Source organism: Theobroma cacao, chromosome 2 (genome assembly GCF_000208745.1).
Source record: "Theobroma cacao cultivar B97-61/B2 chromosome 2, Criollo_cocoa_genome_V2, whole genome shotgun sequence".
NCBI classification, from domain to species: Eukaryota; Viridiplantae; Streptophyta; class Magnoliopsida; order Malvales; family Malvaceae; genus Theobroma; species Theobroma cacao.
In genome coordinates this window covers 34528169-34550804 of record NC_030851.1, presented here as the reverse complement: position 1 = coordinate 34550804, position 22636 = coordinate 34528169, and the positions used below count along the sequence as shown (strand labels likewise).

The window sequence follows — 22636 nt, the reverse complement described above, 5'->3', positions numbered from 1 at the left end:
TCATTGTATTATCTCTTTCACCTATACAGAAAAGAAACCCTTCTTAGTTTGAACCTATTTCGATCTTAATATCTCTCATGGAAGATTCCACATAAGTGAAGAATTGAGTAAACTTATAGATTCATATTTTCAACTCGAATAACATGTCTATTAAATAGAGAAAAATTCTTATTTATAAGTCCAAGACACATTCCATTGACATGGGCATGTAACCATATATATACACACACACACACACACACACACAAGTCTTTGTGTTGTTCATATTTATAGTTAATACAAAAAGAAAAAATATTATTTAAAATTTGAAAATTAAATCTTTTACCATAGTACTAGTAGGCATTGGATGAATTTCAGCGTGCTATTAGTATGATTACAAATAATCATAAGCTATAACAAATTGAAAATACATAAATGTGGCCACTTTCTCTCCTCATATTTTTTCATTCTATAATACAAGCAAGTAGAAAACATATGTATCAGAGTCTCATAACTAGTTCAAACGCAAGTTCTCTTGGTGGTAAAGCTAACAACTCCGTTTAATGCTTCCTAAAAAATCCGCAGGAGGAATGAGTTTTTTTCCTCCACAAATTAGCAAGTTAGGAAGGCCTGTTTGCCCTTTTTGTTTGAGAATTTGTCCACACCATGTGATCAAAAAGAAAGATGAAGGAATATAAGCACAATTCTGATCGCTAAACTTCCAAATGATTTCATTTTGATATGTAATAATGGCAACTTAATAAATCCTAGCTGACATTTAATGCCATGACCTGCAGTTTTTGTCTCAGTCTTTTTCCAGTGAAATTGCTTCATTGAGCAACCAGAACAACAGCATGCTCATTAGTGTATCATCAGTACTTTTGAAGTAGTAATAACAGAAAAGATGTGACAGTCTTATGCTCTTCCAGTTGCATCATATATGATTATTAACAGGACTAAGAATCTTGATCAACTGTTGCTAAAAAATTGGTTGGGGATCGTTTATTGAAGGAACTAACCACATTACTGCAATTTTTCAGCATCAATCACATCCCAGGAATAAAATAGTACATTATATATGTATTTAAAAAAGTGGCAGAATAGGAATTGAAGCTGGATCTGGCATTTAACATTTGCAGCAGAGTTACTACCAACAAAGGGAAGGCAACTTGAAAGAGAATGAAGAAGGAAGGTGACCAGTCCTCCTTATGTAATCTGCCCTTTCGGAAGTCCTCATAGCTTTCTCATTTAGTTCTGCTTCTGCATTTGCACGCTTCTCTTCAGCTATTCTCCTTGTAGCAGCAAGTTTGTTTGAGCACCTTTCTTGTGCCCGAGCTTTCAATCTCTCAGCCTTCACCTAAAAACATAAGGACTGTTGGTAAGATAGGATGGACATCAAATCACCAATGTAAGGCTTTCACTGTGGAATGGTTTTAGTTTCAAATTCCTAAAGGCTTTAAGTCAACAAAACCGTGGCAGAAAAACAGCAAGGCCTTTTGGGATTTGGAGACAGATGCAACAGTCAATATTTTGGTAAACTGAGAAGAAAACGTTTCAAAGGATATGTGCACAGACTGACTCATGGAATTCCTAAGAAAGTCATCCTCACAATTACTCCAGAAGCGCACAAAAGCGTTGTTTGGTACAAGCTTAATCACTTGAGTATAAACTTTTATCTGGAAACATAGAACATTAAAGCATCAATATTTTTTTTTCTCTGGCCAATGAAAACAGTTGGTGTTGTTCATTCTGGCTCTGCATCATTACATTTTACAAGCTTGTTTAAAAAAGTTAAGAGTTCTATGACTCATTCAATGTTAATGGAAATGCCACAATAAGAGAACTTAAAAAGAAGCACCCACAAACAATATTAAAAAACGGATCATCTTCTGGCATTTTGGGAAGTTTAATTGCTGCTAACAATGCTTCTGCAGCAAGCATAACGGTGAAGTGTGTAACAAATATGTCTAAGTTCCTTTCGGTCAGCGCAAACAAGGTAGGTATAATGGTTTTGGGATGAATTTCCATGTCTTTAACGTAATTAGTCTATGCCATTCATATAGATCTAGCTGATTAGTTACCTCCATTTTCTTCATTTCCATTTCTGCTTTCCTCTTCTCATGATTTTCCCAGGCTTGAATCTTCACTTCTTCGCGCTTGTACCTAGAATGCAAGAAATACGCTTATCACATCAGCTTGAGTAGAAAATGATCCACATTACATCATAATTAATTTCATCTAGTCCTTCAGAAAGCTCTGCACCCATGTTAATTAGTTACAGCTAGTTATTAGCCAGAGAAAGGAGAAAAAGTGTATCACCTTGCCATATATTTGGCACGTTCGGCCTCATCCCAAGCCGTAGCTCGAGTTTCTAGAGTATTCTGCTTTCTGGCCTGATCTGAATTACTGTTCTCATGTATCATGGATTCTTGCCCATACGGTCCATTTGGAGCATTTCCCCTGGCAGCCGCATTAGTCTCGCCTCTGCCCTCAGTTGATGTTAGACCTGCTTGATAGCCCTCAGCACCCGGTACTCCATGTTGGCACCTTACTGGGGTGGAAGATCCTGAAGAAATAGGACTCCTTGCAGCAGGAGTCGTGGCTCTGATAGGTGTTGCTGTTCTTGATGGCTCTTGGCTTGCAATAGGGGTCATCTCGGTCCCCATATCTCTCACACATATTGATCTAACAGCTGATGTCGAGTTCTCTGCAAGCTTGTTAATTCGCCAAATTGCCTCATCACAATCCACCTTCTTTGTTTCCCCTTCGAAATTAGATAACATTGCAGCAGCAAATCCATTTGCTTGTGCTGCTTCTTCATCCTCACTGCTAGAATAATCTTGTTCCTTCTGTGGAACTGGTGCTATTAGTCTTCTGTCATCAGCATTGGAGTTCCGAGGTGTGGTTTTGGATTGGCTCTTGTCTCTACCTCTTGACAATCCGACAAGCCATTTCTGCGCATCGTCCCATTTTGAAGGTGTTGGTTTGCCTAAGGCAGTTCGATGATGAGAAGCACGGTTAGTCCCATTCCCTTTATGAAACTCAAAACTAATGGCACTGCTGCTTGATATTTCCTGAGCAGGTCCAAGGTTATAGCATCCTTTATCTTCTATAGATCTCATTTTCTAAAGCTTCTCTCCTTGTGTTCCACTTGGGCTAACAAGTAGTACAAATGACACTAGCCTGCAGATAGATCCTTAGCAGAGCAGTAATGTTCAGATCCTATCTTGAAATTTAAGTTGTTAGCCAACATAGAATTACTCTCTCATTAGAAAACAGATCCAGGATTTGAGATATTAGCCCCAGATTCATACTTCACAAGCACTTACTTCAATATCAAACTTTTGAGAATTTTGAGCCCACTAAACACTAACTACTAAAAATTTTTAGCTTGCTAACCTTAGCAAAGAAGTCTGCCAAAATTTTTTCTAGCCACTCCACTTCCCACTTCTACTCTACATAGAGAAAACTTGTAGCTCATTTTTACAAGCAATTACAACGCAAATTAGCAGAGTAGTTATAACAAACAAGAATCAATAATGTTCAACAGGAACCACTGAAATATCTGAAACTTCCTTCACTGGAATCTATGCAGGAAAGGGTCCCATCACCCATGTGGGATTTATCCACGAAGGTAACTAATCACCATATTTAAACACTAAACACCCATTAATCAAACGCAACTAGCAAAATCTATCTGTTAAGCAGTGCTGCTGCCAATGAAAGCTTAATAGTTTCCCAGACTCACTAAACAGATTGGACAAGACTTTGATGTTACAAAAGTATAAAAAGAAGAGAAAAGGCAGATGGTTTTGCAGAGGAAAAATAATGTAACAGAGAATAATGTCTTAAAATCATAGATTTTCGAAACACATTGTCAGAGCTAAAGATAAAAATTTCAAACTTCAGATCCATTGAACATTAAAATATTGAAAAAAAAAAGTTTACATCGCTGAAAACTTGAATAACCAAAAACCAAACATAAGGTATTTTGGCACAGTAAATAATATCTAATGGCAAAAAAAATAATAGTAAAAAACGGGAATTCACACTTCTTTACCTTACGCTTCGCAATGAAAATCTCGAGAACTGTTCTGCCAGTGGACAAAAAACTTTGTTTTCCATAGAATATCACTTACTTCCTAGAGAGAAAGTTGTTTTTCGAAATACGGTTACCCTGTTAACGGCTACTAAGCTAGTAGGAGCTTGGTGTTAGATGGGTGACAAGTGGGCGGTGAAGATTGAAGAGGGATTGTCAGATGAATATCAGAGGCTGGTGTCGGTCCAGGATCGATAACGAGAGAGAGAGATTTTAATAATGTGGGAGCTCTGAAGTCATTCACGTGGCTGTGATGGGCCGCATCTGTGAGTGTATTAAAGTATGAAATTGACTGTTGGCGTAGTTGTCAGTAAAGTTTTGACTTGTCTTTTGGTACTCAAGTCGTCCTGGACAGTGAGAGCACATTGCTGGTAGCTAGCTACACTATTTTTCTTTCAGAAATGTTGCATGTGCTTTTCAGCTAGGGATGAGAATGAGGTTGCTTTTGCCCAAACCACACCCATCAAAATATTTACTATGACAGCCCAATCTTGACTGCACTCAATGTTGGGTAATTTTCTTTAATACTCCCAACCCGAAGCATGATGAAAATTTCCATTTTTCTACTTTGAAGAAGATTTGGTTGAATTGATGAGTTTGTTAGCTTTGATAAGAAGTGATCTTGAATTCATGTGTCATTGATATGGCTTATTGACGCTGATCTCAACTGCGCCATTGCCTAAGGTATGTCATGTCTATCTGGTTTCGGGGCAATGGGCTCGTAGTCTAAAACCTGGAACAGACAATGGGCTTGGGCTACCCAAACCCAACTTGCTCAAAACCACCAACCGAACTGCCTGTGGCTTTTCAAAGAATCCTACTCTATTCCCCACTTTGCTTCAGCTTCTTCTTGATCATGGGGCTTTCAGGGTTTATCAGGGGTCTTAACTTCCTTCATGGAGCCAAACCCAGAATCAGAGTGCACCCCTCTGGCTACATTCAAAGGGGAGTCTCCTCACACTCCCAAATTCTCAACAGCAATGACTCTGTTCTTCCTGTTTTGGTCGTTGGTGCAGGACCTGTTGGCCTCGTTCTCTCTATTCTTCTCACCAAATTTGGTATGTTCTGTGACCCAAAGTTTCTTTTTTTCCATTTTTCACTATGAAAGAGAGAAAATTTTGAACTTTTACATGGAAAGTGTCTAATTAGTTATTGTATTTTTATACGTCATTTCAATTTTTTCATCTTTGTTTAAGCTTTTTTTGTTTGTTGGTTTGGAGTGAGCGGATCAATATAAAATTATGAGTTCATTTTTCTTTTTAAATATTTTTTTAAAAAATGTTCAAATATATGGTGAGTTAATAATGATATCCTATAGGGGTAAAATGCACGGTTTTGGAGAAAAACAAGGGGTTTTCCAAGCACCCGCAAGCTCATTTTATCAATAACCGAACTATGGAGGTTGGTTTTCTTTCTTTATGGAAGATTGAGCGTAACTTGGTTACTGTAGAAGAAGTATTGAGCTTTATTCTAACTGTTGGTTGTTAGGTGTTTCGGAAATTGGATGGATTAGCAGAGGAGATTCAAAGGTCACAACCACCTGTAGATTTTTGGAGAAAATTTATATACTGTACTTCACTCACTGGTCCGATGCTAGGTTCAGTGGACCATATGCATCCTCAAGGTTGGACTGATTCTGTAGTTTTTATTTGTTGCTGGCTTGCTAGTTACTGTTTTCAATTCAGCTTCTTTAGTTTAACACTCTATCTTAGATTGCAGGGACATCTTTATTGTTATTTAGTTAAAATTTTATTTCAATTTTTGCAAATGATTCAGCAAAGTTAATGTTATATACTTGACTAAAGATTATTCCATCAATCCATTCTTTTGTTATCTATTGCAAGATTTCGAGAAAATTGTTAGTCCAATATCTGTTGCGCACTTCTCACAGTACAAGTTAACTAGGTTACTTGTTAAGCTGTTGGAGAACCTTGGTTTCCAAATTTGCACATCAGAAGGTCCAGAAGGCCTTGATCATGAGCCACTCAGGGGAAGGGAAATTTTGATGGGGCATGAGTGTGTCTCCGTAGAAATGACTGGTCAATGTGTTACTGCAACTGTTTCTTTTTCCAAGGAAGGCAAGTTGATGACGAAAAAAATTCAGTCTAAAATTCTTGTTGGTGCTGATGGCGCTGGAAGTACTGTGAGAAAGCTCGTTGGAATAGATTTAAAAGGTGAAAAAGACTTGCAAAAACTTGTTAGTGTTCATTTTTTGAGCAATGACCTTGGGCGATACCTGCTTAATGAGAGACCCGGTATGCTATTTTTCATTTTCAACACTGAAGCTATTGGGGTTCTTGTTGCTCATGATCTTAAGCAAGGGGAATTTGTATTACAGGTATTGAAGGATTTAGGAAATATTTGGCATTGCCGTTGACTTAGAACTGCTACTTTAACATGCACCATATATTGAAGATGATTTATTGCTCATCATCTTTCAGGTCCCATTCTATCCTCCTCAACAAAACCTGGAAGATTTCAACCCTGAGGTATTTCTTTTCATTATAGATTTGGATGGTTAGGATGANACCCCTCTCCCTCCGACCACCCCCATCAAAAAAAAAAAAAATCAGCTGGATGAAGGTGCACCCATTTTCATCATTGATATTCTAGATGTAACAAGCTACAAAACTCAAATAACATACGTTATCTTTCCATAATATGATATTTCAGTAGTTATCAGTTAATTTAGGGGATCCTTTTACCTGAGCATCTTGATTAACAATTCAATTAAGTACATGATATGACTTTACTTTTAATTATAAGACGTAATATGTAAATAAGGATGCCTTCTCAATTTTTGGTAACAGTTCGTTGAAGGATGCAACTTTTTGTAGATATGCAAGAAGTTAATATTCAAATTGGTTGGTCGAGAGCTTTCAGATATAGCCGTGATTGATATTAAGCCATGGATCATGCATGCTGAAGTTGCTGAGAAGTTTGTATGTGGCAACAATCAAGTAATACTTGCTGGAGATGCTGCTCACCGTTTCCCTCCTGCCGGTGGTTTTGGTTAGTAGCACTCTTGTTTTGCTGACAGTAAAAACATGCTTATCAATCATTCAGAATTAACTATTTTTCCCTCTGCTGCTGCTGGCAACTCTATAAAATTGATTATGCAATATTTTGCCCATTTCTTTTTCTTGGTTGAGTGGAGGGAGTAAAAGGAAAGAACATGTTAAAAGGAGCATATAGGTCTAACATGGTCCAAAATGGGGTTCATGATGACAAGTTTAATTGCATGAAGACGTACTAGTGTGACTTTTGTATATGCAACTCCCGATGAACTAATTTTTAAATTAAGTGAAGAAAGAGCTACTGAGTATTGAAGTGCAGCATAGTGGACTGTAATTGGTTGGATTCTAAAATCCTTTATTGTACAGCTTGTTATAATATAAAAATTACTACATGTTGCATCATGAATAATGCTTATGAGGATTGTTAACTGATGTCCTTTGTGAGCTAGTTATGATATGGAAAAAACCATTTATAGGATTTTAACATGGTTTATGCAGGGATGAATACTGGAATCCAGGATGCCCATAATCTGGCCTGGAAAATTGCTTCTCTACTAAATTGTGTCACACCATCTTCTTTACTTGCCACATATGAAACAGAACGTAAGCCGGTATTGCTTCAGCCTTCTCAGCTTTTGTTCTCATTCTATATTGTTCGTAAGTTATTGATTCTTGATCTCCATGTTTATTTTTTTGTCAGATTGCCATTTTCAATACAGCTCTTAGCGTTCAGAACTTCAGAGCAGCGATGGCAGTTCCTGCAACTCTTGGTCTCGACCCAGCTGTTGCAAATTCAGGTTAATTAATGTAGCCATTGATCTGAAAATCCTACTGTTTCCCTTGCACCATTAATTCCAAACCCTGTGAAGGTAGAAATTTTGGTCTCAGCTCATCAGTGACATTTTTATTCTTCCATTTGCTTATTGTGCAGTGCACCAAGTTATTACTAAGGGGGTTGGTTCCATTTTACCATCTGGCTTGCAGAAGGCTATTTTGGATGGAATTTTTTCTATAGGTCGTTCACAGCTTTCAGAATTCATTTTAAATGAAAATAACCCACTTGGATCGTCAAGGCTTGCAAAACTAAGGCATATATTTGAAGAAGGAAAGAGCCTTCAACTCCAGTTTCCTGCTGAGGATCTTGGCTTTAGGTATCAATATCATGTTGTAGAATTACTTTAAAACTTGCAACTATCATAGCTGAAGGAATTAAACAATTTAAGAGCTTTGTGTTCTTGTACTAACCATTTAAAGAAATACTAGAATATATGATTTCTATCTTAATCTCTGCATGGGCTCAAGGTACCTTGAAGGAGCACTTGTTCCTGACAGCACGGATCCTGTGCCTGCTCCTGAAGTGCCTACTGGTCGTCGAAGGGATTTTGTTCCCTGTGCAGATCCAGGGTCAAGGCTGCCTCATATGACTGTCAGGGTTTTGTCAAATCTTCCAAGTGAGGTATATAATTCTGTTATGCACCTTTCTTTTGGTTTTTACGTATTTATGGTTTCTCTTGTAAAGCTTGTGAAGTTGTTGCCCATTCTTGTCTTATCTCTGTGGCATACTGGTCTTGTGCATATTATGATCTAGGATTTCTCTCCAGAAATGAGGAGCCTTATTTCAATTGCTTACTTCATTAGTGACATCAGATTTCTGGTTCTGATGTCATCTTATCTCTAAGCATGCTGGTCCTGTGCATGTTATGATCTATGATTTCTCTCCGGGAATGAGGAGCTTTATTTCAATTTGCTTACTTCACTAGTGACATCAGATTTCTGTTTCTGATTCCAAGTTCAGCTAGCATAACTGCCAGAGGACTTGGAAGTGTTTTGAACAGAAGCATCTTGCATTTTTGTTTTATCTAATTGTGTTAAAATTATTGCAGGAAACCATTTCTACACTTGATCTTGTGTCTGCAGACAAAGTTGAGTTCCTTCTCATTATAGCACCAGTGGACGAGTCTTATAATCTTGCTCAAGCTGCATTCAAGGTTGCCAAGGAATGTAAAATCTCTACCAAGGTGTGTGTAATATGGCCAGCTGGTACTGTTACTGGAGTTCAACCGGGGAGCAAATTAACATTAGCACCTTGGAAGAACTACATAGACGTTATTGAGGTTCAGAGGCCATCAGATTCATTGTCATGGTGGAGAACTTGTCAGATGACGGATAAAGGATCTCTTTTAGTCAGGCCAGATGAGCATATTGCTTGGCGTTCAAAGTCAAGTGTTGTAGGGGATCCTTATTCAGAGATGAAAATGGTTTTTTCTACCATTTTAGGAATTGAGTCAACCAATATAAGAAACAATGCCTTGAATATTTGAAGACTTCTATCATAATTGACTGGAAAGCTGTTCAGTATTGATTCATATAAAATAAAATACCTCAGCAAGAAAATTCTTTATTGTTTGCAGAGTCTTTGGGATGGCGCAAACGGAGAGGGCCGAAGATGGCTGCAGTGCACGAGTTATATTTTTTTTTAATTTTTTTGCTTCATAATAACTTCTGGCAACTCAAATGTAGTAGCTGCAGTGGGATGGCTTTTGTGATTAATGTATTTCAAATTTAGGAGTGTACAATTTTCACCAATTTCAATAGAGTGGAAACAATGTATCCTCGTTAGAATTATTGCATGTTTGACAAATGCAACATATTGTAGAACTATGAAGCTGGTTATCTTGTCTGCTCTGTTTTGATCCACTTGTTGGACAAAATCACTATCCATCAGATGTGATGTTGTATAATTCAACAAATAAATTGATCCGAGAAAGGAATGCAAAAGCCAGTAGTAGAAGCCCATAACTGATGTAAGTATCATGGAAGCTATTTTACATTTGATCAGACTGAGCATGTGTCCCAGGTTCCATTTACACGAATCGTACTATCACACCAGACATACAGGCAACTAAAGATTGAGATGCTACTGGTTAAAATGAATGGAAGGTAGTCCAATGAAACATGATATTATAGACATCGGAAACTTAGCATTCAAATCTGAGAAATCTCCCTTGACAAGCAAAGATCTGCGAGTTTCAATTCTTTTGCGAGGCAGTAGGAAGTTCAACAATCAATGCTATTGTCAAATGATATCTATGATCTACATGTGCATCAACTTTAACTAGTAGCCAGGACAATCAGTTTTCCGGAAACTGCTGTAACAATGCCAAGAAAACCGCCAGCAATAACCTGTAATTGAAATGGAATGTTTACATTATAAATAATTATTCTTGTACTTAACTCTTCTATATAAGCAACTATGTCTGATGACCTTGCAGTGCCTGATGTTGTCGGAAACCAGACCAAAGATTATTGCTCTTTACAATCTCGGCTTTTAACCGGACCAGAGATTATGTTAAAATATAACTCAGATTGCTATAGCCATTAGTTGCAATATATGTAGCATTTAACTTAACAATGGTTTTCACTTTTCATTCAAATATATGGATATTAGCTATAGTATTGTTCTGAAGAAGACATCAGAGATTACAACATCATCTCAATTGATTGTTATTTAAAAGAAAAAGCAGCTTAACTAAAGGATGTTTCAAGAACAACAAATTATAATGTTGGATCAAGTAATTATTGCCAATAATCTGCTAAAAAAAATACCTGTGGAGGGGTGTGACCAAGAACTTCACGTAATGGTCTGCTCTCAGCCAGAGGATGTTCAGCAGGCAATTCATAAACAATTTGATTCAGGACCTGAACAACATAGGGTTTGCAAATGAATACATGAAAGAATCCAGTTTAAACCGAGTAAATTATGCATCTCATTTCATAAAGAAAGCATGCAGTCATATAACTAAAGCTTCTGTAACATCCCAATTAATAAGAAAGGCTGGCCAGAGGCATGGGTGGGGGGGGGGGAATGCATTTAGGGGAAGATGGGGGATGAGAATAAATCAGAAAACACCAGCAAAAGAATCAAACCTCTGCCTGCCGTCCAGCCTGTAATCTCACACCAGTTGCATCATACATTACCTGCAAATCAAAGAAAACCCGGATTAGCACTAGCAGAGACAAAGAAAGCGATATCCAAAATCATGTCCTCAGAGTCTAGTGCAACGTTTTCTACATAGTTTATATGCCAACCATAAAATGAAGAAACAAGGGATCATACAACGCATGCTAAGGTCAATGCAATTGCAAATAGTGCTCCTCCAAAGCCTTCTTGGAATCCAATAGCTGTAGCAAGAGCAGCGACCGTAGCAGAATGGGATGAAGGCATCCCACCAGATCCCACAAGTTGCTTGAGATCCCATCTTCTTTCCTTATACCTGCAAGTCTAAGAAACCTTAAGACTCTTAGGAGAAAACTAAACTAAAAAGTTTAGTGGAACGACTTGTGCAAATAGCAGAACAGACACTACTATATCATAAATAAAGATGTACAAGCTTGCCACACAAATTCTACATTCTATCAATTATCTGCATAAGTACCCAATATGTTTCCTTGCACTAAGATTTTGTTCCCCGTACCACAAACAAACAGCCAGCAATTGGGTTTTGAAAATAATAAAAGAAAAGGCCATCATACTCCGAATGCTATCTTACAAACTAGAAATTGCAGTTTCAATTATCAAGAAGCAGGTCAAAAGGATATGAAGATGCACAAAGTAACCCCAGGATTCAAGAAAACATATATATCTAGACTCTAAAATTATAGGTGAAGATTGTATAGTTATGAACTTGGATATAATTAAACTCAAGTTAATTTAAAATCGATTCTTAAACCAGGTCTCGTGAACTAATCATTCCAAGATCTGTAAAAAGAATGTCGACATATTTGGCAGTTGTCATTAATCACTTGTTATATATCTTTATTATAAACCTGCAGCTCTGGAGTCAGATCAAATTAAGACCTAAACAAATATGAAAGGCCACTGTATTCCTCCATTAATGACCACAACAATGATTACCCAGTTTAAAACTCTTGGCAGCAAGTCCATTGAAAGACAATCAACAAGAACATTCTCGAGACTAGATACGAAGTCAACAATTCTATAATCTTGCAACAGAAAATAAAAAGAAGTATAGCTAGAACAAACAAAAGGTTTAAGATTCATTGCAGCCAAAACAATTGACGAGAGAGAGATACCAGGAGGTGAAGAACTTGATAGATTGGGCAATAGCGAAGGCAATAACAGCACAAATGAGAGGGTAGTTAGTAAAAATGGAGGAAGAAGACATTGATGAAGATAATGATGCTGAACTATTCTGAATCAAAGTCCCTGATGTAGCTGTCATTTCATCCATCTTTAATCTCTTTTTTGAATATTCTTTCCTTCTTTTGAACGTGTAATATAAAGTCTTCTTGACCCAAAAAAAGAGAAAAGAGATAAATGAAGAAAGATTGATGTATTGAGAGCAAGAACAAGTAAACAAAGACTGGTTCTTGGAAGGGTATATTAATGAAGAAGAGCGGATTAGGTGGCGAGTTTAACGAATCCTTCAGAAGCAGAGAGAGAAGGGCTTGCTTGATTGTAACTACTGTTTTCAAGTTTCAAGGGTAGGGTGGCAATGGCATGTTTGCCTGTTCGGTATTTGGGTTTTTCTTCTCGCTTGTTTTCCCATGTTAACAACAAACGGTCTTCGCCTTCTCTTTAACGCTCCAAAACGTCCAACTGAATATGCCACTCTTTGCTCCAATTCTTGTCTCGAATATACTCTCCCTCTGCCACTTGCCCTCTCTTTTCTTTTCTTTTTTTTTTTTAATTATTTTTCCTTTTTTTTTCTAGTTGCTAATTTGCTATGTAAGCTATTCTCACATCATCCTTCTCACTTTTCTTCTCCCATGTATCTGATGTCATATGGTTTATAGAGTAATTACACTTATAATTATGGTAAACCTTCAATTGAACTTTTTTAGACTTTAGATAGGTAACGTGAAAAGCTTGTAATTAAAAATGATTAACTAATTCAAAATGAATAATGGGTGTATTTAAATTAATTTAACTATTAAAATTATGGGGTTTTTTTCTTAAAAATGTTATATGTACAAGTAAAAATTATAACTTCAATATACATTTAAAATTCTGATATAAGACCTCAAAAATACTTTGATTTTAATTGAGATTTGATGATGATTTCATTGAAGTTTCTTTAATTAAGTAGTAATAATATCTTGACATTAACTTAAATCAAACTTGATGTCTTCTGCAAGATTAGTCTCTTTTTAAGTGGAAAAACTGATCGTTTTCACTTCCCTTTTAAAGTAATATAAACAGTATCATCAACAACAGAAAGTGGCAGCAATTAGTGAAGAATGTGGTCGAAGTTCACATCTCACCAAGTAGAAAGTGCATTTCCCTAAATCAAATAATAGAGTGAGCCAACAGATATTCTTGGTTGGAGAAACCTGATTGGAATTTTTGCAAATCCTTTGAACTCAAATTCAATTGCAAGAAAATAAAAATTGATTGAATAAAGGACACCAAAGGCCCAAACAAGAGGGGACAAGTCATTTCAACGAAACCAAAGATTTCACTTCAGGCTTTTCAGCTGCCTCGAACAAAGTGTCGGCCGGATGGCAATTTTATTATTATTATTATTTATTTTGCCTTTTAATGTACTTGTTAGTTTGATTCAAGACACAAACGCTTGCGTGCACAACACTGCAGGTTATGGGTCTTGACTGTTAAAATGGTATTAACTTGATTTGACACCCTAAACGGGCTTTTATTTAGGAATAACTCCCACATATTCTGGTATAATCCAGATTCCTTTCTTTGTTCCTTGATAAATCACTATCCATACATTCAATGCCAGGTAAGGGATTTTTAATCATCTCATTCCCATATGTGCAATATAAATAATAAATAAAGAATTTAAACTAATATGATAATAGCCTCATTCACTCTCAACCCCCAGCTGCCGTTCAATTCCCCACCCAGCTCTCTCATGGTGGGGGAGGAGAGCCAGGAAAAATAAGTGAACCCCCCCCTCCCCCCCCCCCCCAAACTTCAAATTTTTTGTACCATATATATCATTTATGCAGTCTGCAAGAAAAAAAAAAAAGGGAAGGAAAATTCAAATGTCAAATTCATATCCTTTCTACAAATAATGGATATTCTGGCTTGCAGTTGTTTAAGTAAGGATAGCTGAAGCAGAATGCTAGATGCCTAAATGCTAATGCAAGATACTGCCAGCGGTAAACAAAATGCACAATCACTGTCAGTTTTAAGTTCCAATATTCCATCTGATAATTGCATGATCATGTAGCTCATATTAGATCAATTATTTAAAGAAAAAATCCAAGCCAAGTAGATTCTCTAATTTCCTTTCAGCTCATGCTTTTTGTAAGATGTGATGGTCACCTTCATGAATATCATGACACGATATCATCAGGTCTTTTGGTTGTTATGCTGCTCCAAGATTTTTAATCTTTGACGCCAAACAAAATGCAAGATGATAATATTAAATGTGCTTAATATCATACATGAATCAAAATGGCATTGTCTTGCATCAATGTTGGGCAGAAATGGTAGGAGCAACCAGACTAGTTCATCATGTTATACATTCTTGTTCGCAATCTTGTTTAACTATTTGCATTCATAATACCCTTAAAGTTCAGAGTCCTAATTTACTCTAGTGATGTACCTGTTACTTTTACTGAATTTGGCTAATTCAGATGTGTAAACATTGAGAAAAGGTCATTAGGCACTAGCTTTAAAGTACCAAAAATGGAAGAAGGGTGAAGCAGCTTACCTGCCATATAAATTACACCTGCATGTCATCGCCTTTTTACCAGGTTTTCTCTATTCTGCACACCCACTTCTAAACCACCAAAGCATTATGGAAAACAAGTATCAGAAACACCTGCTATATGCAAAATTCTTTTGAACTTTCACAAATAGCTGGACAAAGGTAGAGTGTAATGAACTTAAAAAAAATTCAAAGTAAAAAAAAAAAAACCCACCTGTACCTTGAAATGACTCTCTACTTCAGTTGCTTGCATTTTAACATGACACTAAGCAAACAAAGGTGCATCCTTCCCAACAAAATTCATAAGTTCTGCCTTCGCTGCATTCATAACTGCTTTGAAATCTATCTGTGTATACCTTCCCCTGCAACTCAGAATTAGAATAATCAACTTGGCTCCTACTTTCATGAAAAAGATTATAATACCGCAGCTAGGCACTGGGGAAGCATAATGCCCAAGCAAATGGCTAAAGGGCAGTAAAACAACAATTTATCCTTGGACTTTTTCTCAAATGGAAAGTTTAACAAAGGCCTGAGTTTAGCCCACATCATGCAACATTTGAACAAGCCTAGTTTCTTCTTGTATCACCTGGCTGTTCAAAGACTTCATAGGATTATCATGCAAGATTCCAGGAAATATGTGAAACAAATAGTAATCATTTTCTCCAGTTTCTGTGAAACCCTTAAAAATCTTAAGGCAAAACATCTAGAGAAGGATGAACATTCCTTGCATGGCGACAATGGGTCATGTGGGCTAGTGGGCACCAACTTTGGCCCAAGAGATCTCTCTAGACAACCTATCATATGAGTGGTCCAAACTTACAGTATACTGAAGCAAGAAACTTGCAAATGCTTTCATGTTAATAATTCTTGGATATCAGCATTATAATTTGAACAAAATAATCATAAACATCAGATGTTATGATTTGCCCAAGATGTTCAACTGGATTGCTTCACTGGCTTCTTGACTATCACTGGCGACTAATGGTGTTGGATCCGTCCAAAAATAAAAAGTTAAAAATTAATGCCAAGGATTTCTAAGAAACATATAACATACCAAAAATGAGATTTTGACCAAGTTGAAGAAGGATAGGCTGGGCTCCCAATGCCATGCATTATCCTTGCGACAGCTCTTGGAGTAAACTTAATATGCGAATTGCTCTGCAGAAAGACCTATTTGAAACAAACAGATCAGGTATTGTTATGAGTTCCCTTGAGAACCGAATTACATTGGCTGTGTATCCCTTACCTTTATATCTGCTCGCAAAAAAGGGCTGCAAACATACATGATAGTTCTATCATTATGGTGAAATAAAACTTACAAGAGAGAAAGAAACAAATGACATATTCGGCATGAAAAACTAAAAAAGGAAAAAAAAAAAAAAGAAGTGTGAACAGGGACATTATTCATATGGATTTAAATTTGAACTCAAGAACCATCTTGTATCCTTGTTAAATGTCATTCAACTTTACTGTCTTAAAGCCAAGGACCAAAGAATTTGTATCTACCTATTGTGAGTCATCTTATCAAGGACATCAGGATTATTGTCTCCCTTAAAATAATCCAAAATCCTCTGTTGCAAGCATGATGTCTGCTGGGAAACATTGCAACCATGTGCCTTCTCACATGCATCCACTGCAAAGACTGCAGCACTGTACACAGTGTCCAATTTCCATACCTAATTCAGAAGTGGAAAAATATTCGGTCCAAGTTAACAAACAAAAGAAGGGGAAAATTTGTTTCTGAGAAGCATTAGAGCCTACAGTATTATAAGTCAACTGGAAATTTGCATTGCTAACAAGTAGATATGTTGGTTGCTATGAAAATAACATCCCACTGTTATACTAAATTTCCTTGACATCAGAGTAGAACAAGAAGAGTACTTCATAACTTAGAGGTGGAGAAAGGCTGCTTTATAACCGCATCATTGTTCTTATTGCCAGTCAAGGAACAGAAATTGCCACATTTACTGTGACATGAATCTTTTCCGGGGCAATAACAGCCACATAAATAAATTACAGCATTAAACACCGTTGCACGATCTTTTCTCTAAATGTCCCCACAGAAAAAATTTAATATCTTATGGCAACAATGCTAACAGCTTCTAAATGATTAAACTAAGACTCAATTACCTTGCAATTTTCAATATCCAGTAACCATCTGGTAAGAAGTGCCGAGAGAGAACAAAAGTCACTAGGAACCTCCACAATCTTATAGCAGTAGGCTGGATCCTTCAGCTCATATGTAATTTCTCCTTTTACCTATAGACAATCCCAAAAACAGGAGCATATCTCCTACAATTACTACACTACAATTAGTCAATCACAATATAAGGTCCACCAAAATATTATGTGGAGCCCACATTTATAAATGTTGAATCCTACATAATTCTTTCTTGTGATTGGATAATTACAAGATCGTAGTAAAAAAGAATTGCAGGTGAAATGCTCCCTCCAAAAACAATAAGATGAAAAATGATACTGCTTCCAAATTAAGCACAAGAAACCAGTAACAAAAGGACGAACAAAGTAATGGTTATGATCAATTCATGAAAAAGCAGTGTAGCAATCAAATATAACTACAGAAAAATAACACTTCGCTTTAAAGAAATATATTGTACTGTGATGTAAATGAGTTTTAAGTTTTCTACAACTGCTGATAGGTTGTAGAAAAGTGGATTGAAGCCATATTATGTTCCAAACATACACATAATGCAAATCAACAGAACTGTTGGTGATTTCATCACCTTCAATGCATAGGCCTTTTTGTCATCTTTTAGAAACCGTGATGCATAAATATATTTCATTACAAATAACTAATAGCTTCGTAAGATAATCTGGGAAGGAAAAACATAACGTAATGGCATAATCTAGGAATATATGGTCTCTCGCGAAGATATCTTTTATTGGCAGATGATGAAAATTTAAGATGACTTTGGTTTGGTATTGAGAAGTCTTCCACTCAAATGAAGTGTTTCTGTCACTCACACATACACATAAACATGTATAAGAATCAACAAGAACTGGTTTCTTTAGATAATTCCAACCTTAAGATTCTGCAAGTGATTCAACAGGTCACTAGGTGCAACCCCAATGCTATTTGCCACAGTGGGTATATCGAGCTCATACTGCCCTTGCTTAATTTCAGACCTGAAAATTTGATAAAGCATAACTAGCTCTGCCAGGACGTATATGCCTGAAAGAAGAATTGCCATCATAATCAAGCGTGAAAAGCATACTCACTTCTTCAGAATGGCTGCTACTGCAGTATCCTTGTCAGCAAGCAAGGTTGGGGAAGTCTGCATGTATGCAAATTATTCCAATCTTTGGTTAATACCTAACTTAATAGTTTCCAAGTTTTATGAAAAAGTCCACTTAGGGCTTAAATAATCTCCAAAACCTAATTGCCTAAAGCCATTAAAACATAAGAGATATCTAACAGAGGTCAGAGACATATGACATAAACTTGAAAATTCATTACCTTATGGAAATTCAGAGTGCAAGTAACATTTAGCTGTGGAAGCAGATGCAAGTATTGTCTTTCACCCAACTCCAGATGGGTTAGGAGTGTGAGCATTACCTGTATTAGAGGAATGATAGCCAATATTTTGCTCATTGTCAGATTACCAACATAGTTTTAAAAAATGAACAGTGAAAGAAGAACCGTCATATAGTAAGACTAGCCTACCCCAAATTTTAGAACAAATGTTTTAAGAGAATTGTATATTTTGATTATGTAGATATCATTTCTTTTATGGCACATATTAGAATGCAAATTCTGAAAGTTCATGCAGCATGGTAGGAGAGAGAACCTCTTCTTTCATATCAAATTTGCGAGATGCAGATTCTTTGATTAGTGAACAAACTTTCCCATGTGAATTTGTGTCATCAGCAAAAACTTGACAAAGGAATTTGTTTACTGCATATTCATCCACTCCATCACTGACAACACGATGTTATATATCAGTTCCAGAATTCTTGAATCCTTTGAATAAATGTTTCAAGAAAGACAAAAATAATGCTAATACCTGTGCATGAGACTACGGAGCTTGTAATATGTTACATCATCTAAAAAGAGATGGCAATAGGACAATCTTCCATCTCGTCCACCACGCCCAATCTCCTACAAGAGGTGATCATTCATTTCATTTAGCAGACACTGAGATATAGAATGCCTTCGTAAAACCTAATAGTTAAGAAGCAAATACCAACCTGGACATACTCTTCCAAGCTTTCTGGCAAGCTATAATGAATTACCTGGAAGAAATCAAGAAGAAACTCTTCTGTTATTATCACATGGTGATAAACCTAGCAAGTGTTTATATACACAAGATGAAGTCCACAAATGAAATTGGCGTTTGCCCAGGCCCACAAGGATAAAAAATCAATTACCGCCCTACATGCTTCCACAGAGGTATCAAAGATTCCCAAAGACCTAAACCAAATTGATTCCGTTATATAATTCCCACTAAAAACAATTTTCCACTGACTAAACCGTCTTTCTGCTTGATGAAGTCAAACCTCAGTGAAGATGACAACCAGGAAAACTGGAGTAGATGACCAGAAGTGGCCTACCCTTTTCACATAAGATCAATTATGACACATAAACAGTACACTATCATTATATTTTAATTCATTAATGCACCAAAAATTGGACCTTTTTTTTTTTTATACAAGGGCTCCCTATGGCTTGAATCTAAGATCTCTAGCCAAACCCCACCTCACCCTTACCACTTGAACTAAGCCCAAGTGGAAAAAATTAAACTAGAATTTATGTGAATATGATGCAGAGAAACTAGAGAATTCATAAGTCTTTCTTCTTACAGCTCCGACATCCCTCTTGTCAAGCCCCATGCCAAAAGCGACAGTTGCAACAACCTTACAAAAGATACACAGCAATTAAGGTAATGGTTATAACTATTATAAAGCGTTTAAAATGAAAAAGAAACATGTTCAGTGCATAATTCTGATACTGCAGTCAGAGTGGACCAGGGTAATTCTCACCACTCTAATCTTGTTAGCACAAAACAACTCCTGTATGCGGCTGCGATCCCTTGCCATCATACCACTATGGTAACTCTACATGGAAATTAAAAATAAGCTTTCTAGAGTTGCTATGTGCCATTAAACATAAAGTCTGACAGAAAAAGTTACACAACATACAACTGAAAATATGAAATTCTCACCTTTGCAGAAATATTGTTATCACATAAGTGCCTGCTTATCAGATCAGTTTCAGACTGCAAAATCCAGTGCAAGTATATATTACTGATGGCCTGAGAAATATAAATAGATTGCATAAAAGCAGTAGCTAGAGCAATCTGATATCAGATGCATTTCAGAAACATTTTGATTACCTTCCAGATGAATTTAGGTGCAGAACATCCTAAATTGCTAATATAAGCTATTTGAAGAAATAGCACAAATGAGGTTATCCAAAAAATAGAACTGCTCAGAACTTAAGCATAGATAGCAAATTGAATAGAGCTATAGAATCATTCAACACAGGACAAGAACCATAGACGCTAAAACATTCAAAGAAAAGCATCTTTACCTGAAATTTGCAGTAAACAATAATGCTTTGAGCTTCCGAAAAAGGAGAGGACTTCATCAACTTTAGCATATCCTTCATTCTATCATGTTTAAACTATTAGTAAGTATATTCCAAGATTCATAGAACAACCTAAACCATGGGGTAAAAGTAAAATGAAAAAGTAGCACGGGACTTGCCTATTGCCACTCAAAGAAACTGATAACCGTAGGTTATCCCTTAATTGTGCCTTTTGAATGAGATTGGTTGAGGGAATCTCTAGAGCTGACATAACAGAATGCAAAGTCGTGGTTGTGGCAGTAGCAGTCATTGCAAGAATGCATTCAACATTGAGTTCTGCACGAAGTAAAGATGCCCTAAGCCGCATGTATGAGGGCCGGAAATTGTGTGACCTGTTAATTTTAAATTCATTTTAATACATGGGATACTTACAAGTGATGTAAATAAATTTCATTGGGAAGTGAAGGGATATAACCAACACTAATCAAAGAACAAAGTAGTTCAACCACTCACCATTCAGATACACAATGAGCTTCATCTACCACAACAAGTGATACAAAGGTAGTAGCGGAAAATATTGACAAAAAGTCTGCATTCAAAAATCTTTCTGGTGAAACAAAAAGCACCTGAAACACAAGCCACAAAAACATTAGCTTTTGGGCACTATTTCAACTCAAAAGTTTAATTTATGAAAAGCTCATCAAGGAAAATTCTAGAGATTTTGATGTTGTTGATAAACTCACTTTTATGCTCCCTTCTTGAATCAGCCTCTGCGTCTCGGCAGCCTCTTCAGGTCCCTATTTCAATGCAAAAACACTACTTTACACCATTTATCAATTACTAATAAATTCATAAGAGATAGATAACCCGATTCCAACCTGACTGCTAGACAAGAGACCACCTCGAATAACGGGAGGCAACTGTTTTAACTGATCAATCATCAAAGCCACCAACGGACTCACGACCAACGTAATCCCCGGCAAAACTACCGCCGGAATCTGATAACAAAGCGACTTCCCAGCTCCGGTGGGCAAAACCAGAATAGTCGATTTGCCAGCAAGCACCATCTTGATCGCTTCCACCTGTCCATCCCTGAACGAATCATACCCGTACATCGCTTTCAACAACCTCACCAGGTTCTCATCTGACGCCTCCTTTCGAACGGCCGAAATCGCCGCTTCGATAGACTCGAACTTTATATTTTTCTCCGCTTTAGGCTGCTGCTTAATTTCCGCAACTAAACCTTCTTCGTCACAAATGCTCTCCGTATTGACTTCGGATTTGACTCTTCTCTTGCTTCTTTTGAAATACTTCGATTTGGAAGAGTAACTGTTCGTCTTTTTACCTTTGGTGGTGAACTTGCGTTTATAGCCGTTGATATTGAGCTTCACGAAGTTACCTTCGACACTGCGTTTTTGTAAATTAACTGGAGGTAAAGGAGCATCAGCTCTTATCAAATTAGGAAGCTTCTTGTTGGAAGTTTTGGAGGAATCTGAGAAATCAGAGATGTTTATTTTACGTTCGGTGGTTTTTTGTGGTGTGATTTCTGGTTCGAAACTGAGGGAAGGTTTCTGGATTTTGGAGAAGGAGGCGCGGTGTGTAGAGAAGAAACCGGCGGGGAGCGTTTCGAGGGAACGGACTGTGGAGACTGGGTGGGGTTGATTCGGTGGACGGCGTATCTGGAAGGGAAGAGTGCCGATGGGAGAAGGGAGGGGCGGTGGCTCTGTTTGTGGAATGGATTTGGGTGGGGGTTCGGGTTTCGTATGTTTTGGAGATGGTTTTTTGAGTTTAGAAATGGTTTCTGAATGAGAGGACGGCTTGATCTTGGATTTGTAGGAGGAGGTAGGAGGTTTAGGAGGCGGTGGCCGCCGCGGAGGGGGGAACGGGTCTCGTGGAGGAGTGGCGGAGATGTGAGAGCCGTCGGAGTCTGAATCGGAGTCCATGGGTGTAAAATGTAAATCGAGTTACCGAGAGAGAAGAGTAGAGCATCTGCCATCTGCGACTTCACTTTTTGCGCTAAAATTTCCCGCCAAGGGTTTTTCTTTTCTGGAGTATTATTTTAACATCTACGCAAATGTCTAAATTAACCTTGGGCTATTGGTCACTTGTTCTTGATAACATCCAGCCCAAGCCACATCTTTTTTCTCAAACGGTAAAACCATTGCAGTCTTTACCCTTCTTCTCTTTTGAGTGTAAAGAAAATACGAGCAATTTTCAATAAAAATCAACAATTTGGGATTGGAAATGGAGCCTAGGAAGTATAGAAGCAGACAGTGCGTGGGAGGAGAAGCTA

At 37.2% G+C, this 22636-nt stretch overlaps 4 protein-coding genes across 10 annotated transcripts; 1 reads left to right on the top strand and 3 right to left on the bottom strand.

The window, feature by feature from the left end:
* LOC18609702 (uncharacterized protein At3g61260) lies at positions 889-4127 on the bottom strand. 3 transcript variants are annotated; one of them, XM_018114750.1, is made up of 4 exons: positions 4040-4127; positions 2299-3162; positions 2061-2142; positions 889-1336 (listed from the first exon to the last, which is right to left on the bottom strand). In XM_018114750.1, exons 2-4 carry the CDS (start codon positions 3099-3101, stop codon positions 1127-1129), a joined length of 1095 nt encoding a protein of 364 aa, XP_017970239.1. In that variant the 5' UTR covers positions 3102-3162; positions 4040-4127; the 3' UTR covers positions 889-1126. The 3 variants fall into 3 exon arrangements, with proteins under 3 accessions (XP_017970239.1, XP_017970238.1, XP_007045008.2); XM_018114749.1 differs by having other exon boundaries at positions 2299-3201; positions 4040-4125; XM_007044946.2 differs by lacking the exon at positions 4040-4127 and having other exon boundaries at positions 2299-3849.
* Positions 4907-9899, top strand: LOC18609701 (putative polyketide hydroxylase). Its single transcript, XM_007044945.2, has 11 exons — positions 4907-5136; positions 5397-5479; positions 5567-5702; positions 5923-6416; positions 6520-6567; positions 6916-7090; positions 7594-7706; positions 7796-7892; positions 8027-8246; positions 8398-8551; positions 8979-9899. Exons 1-11 carry the CDS (start codon positions 4935-4937, stop codon positions 9414-9416), a joined length of 2160 nt encoding a protein of 719 aa, XP_007045007.2. The 5' UTR covers positions 4907-4934; the 3' UTR covers positions 9417-9899.
* On the bottom strand, positions 9879-12811 carry LOC108660979 (uncharacterized membrane protein YuiD-like). Its single transcript, XM_018116334.1, has 5 exons — positions 12190-12811; positions 11213-11369; positions 11023-11073; positions 10702-10794; positions 9879-10278 (listed from the first exon to the last, which is right to left on the bottom strand). The coding sequence occupies exons 1-5, from the start codon at positions 12345-12347 to the stop codon at positions 10207-10209; spliced, it is 531 nt and encodes a 176-aa protein (XP_017971823.1). The 5' UTR covers positions 12348-12811; the 3' UTR covers positions 9879-10206.
* LOC18609700 (ATP-dependent DNA helicase Q-like 5) lies at positions 13729-22362 on the bottom strand. 5 transcript variants are annotated; one of them, XR_001926306.1, is made up of 21 exons: positions 21222-22362; positions 21087-21140; positions 20857-20969; positions 20523-20735; positions 20347-20425; positions 19979-20032; positions 19797-19871; positions 19617-19670; positions 19005-19049; positions 18821-18915; positions 18605-18734; positions 18274-18372; positions 18036-18091; positions 17840-17942; positions 16926-17054; positions 16302-16471; positions 16042-16066; positions 15850-15965; positions 15010-15157; positions 14799-14867; positions 13729-14089 (listed from the first exon to the last, which is right to left on the bottom strand). XR_001926306.1 is itself a non-coding variant. In XM_018114519.1 (20 exons), the coding sequence occupies exons 1-19, from the start codon at positions 22284-22286 to the stop codon at positions 15061-15063; spliced, it is 2772 nt and encodes a 923-aa protein (XP_017970008.1). In that variant the 5' UTR covers positions 22287-22362; the 3' UTR covers positions 14531-14867; positions 15016-15060. The 5 variants fall into 5 exon arrangements, 3 of the variants coding, with proteins under 3 accessions (XP_017970008.1, XP_007045005.2, XP_017970009.1); XR_001926307.1 differs by having other exon boundaries at positions 15016-15157; XM_018114519.1 differs by lacking the exon at positions 13729-14089 and having other exon boundaries at positions 14531-14867; positions 15016-15157.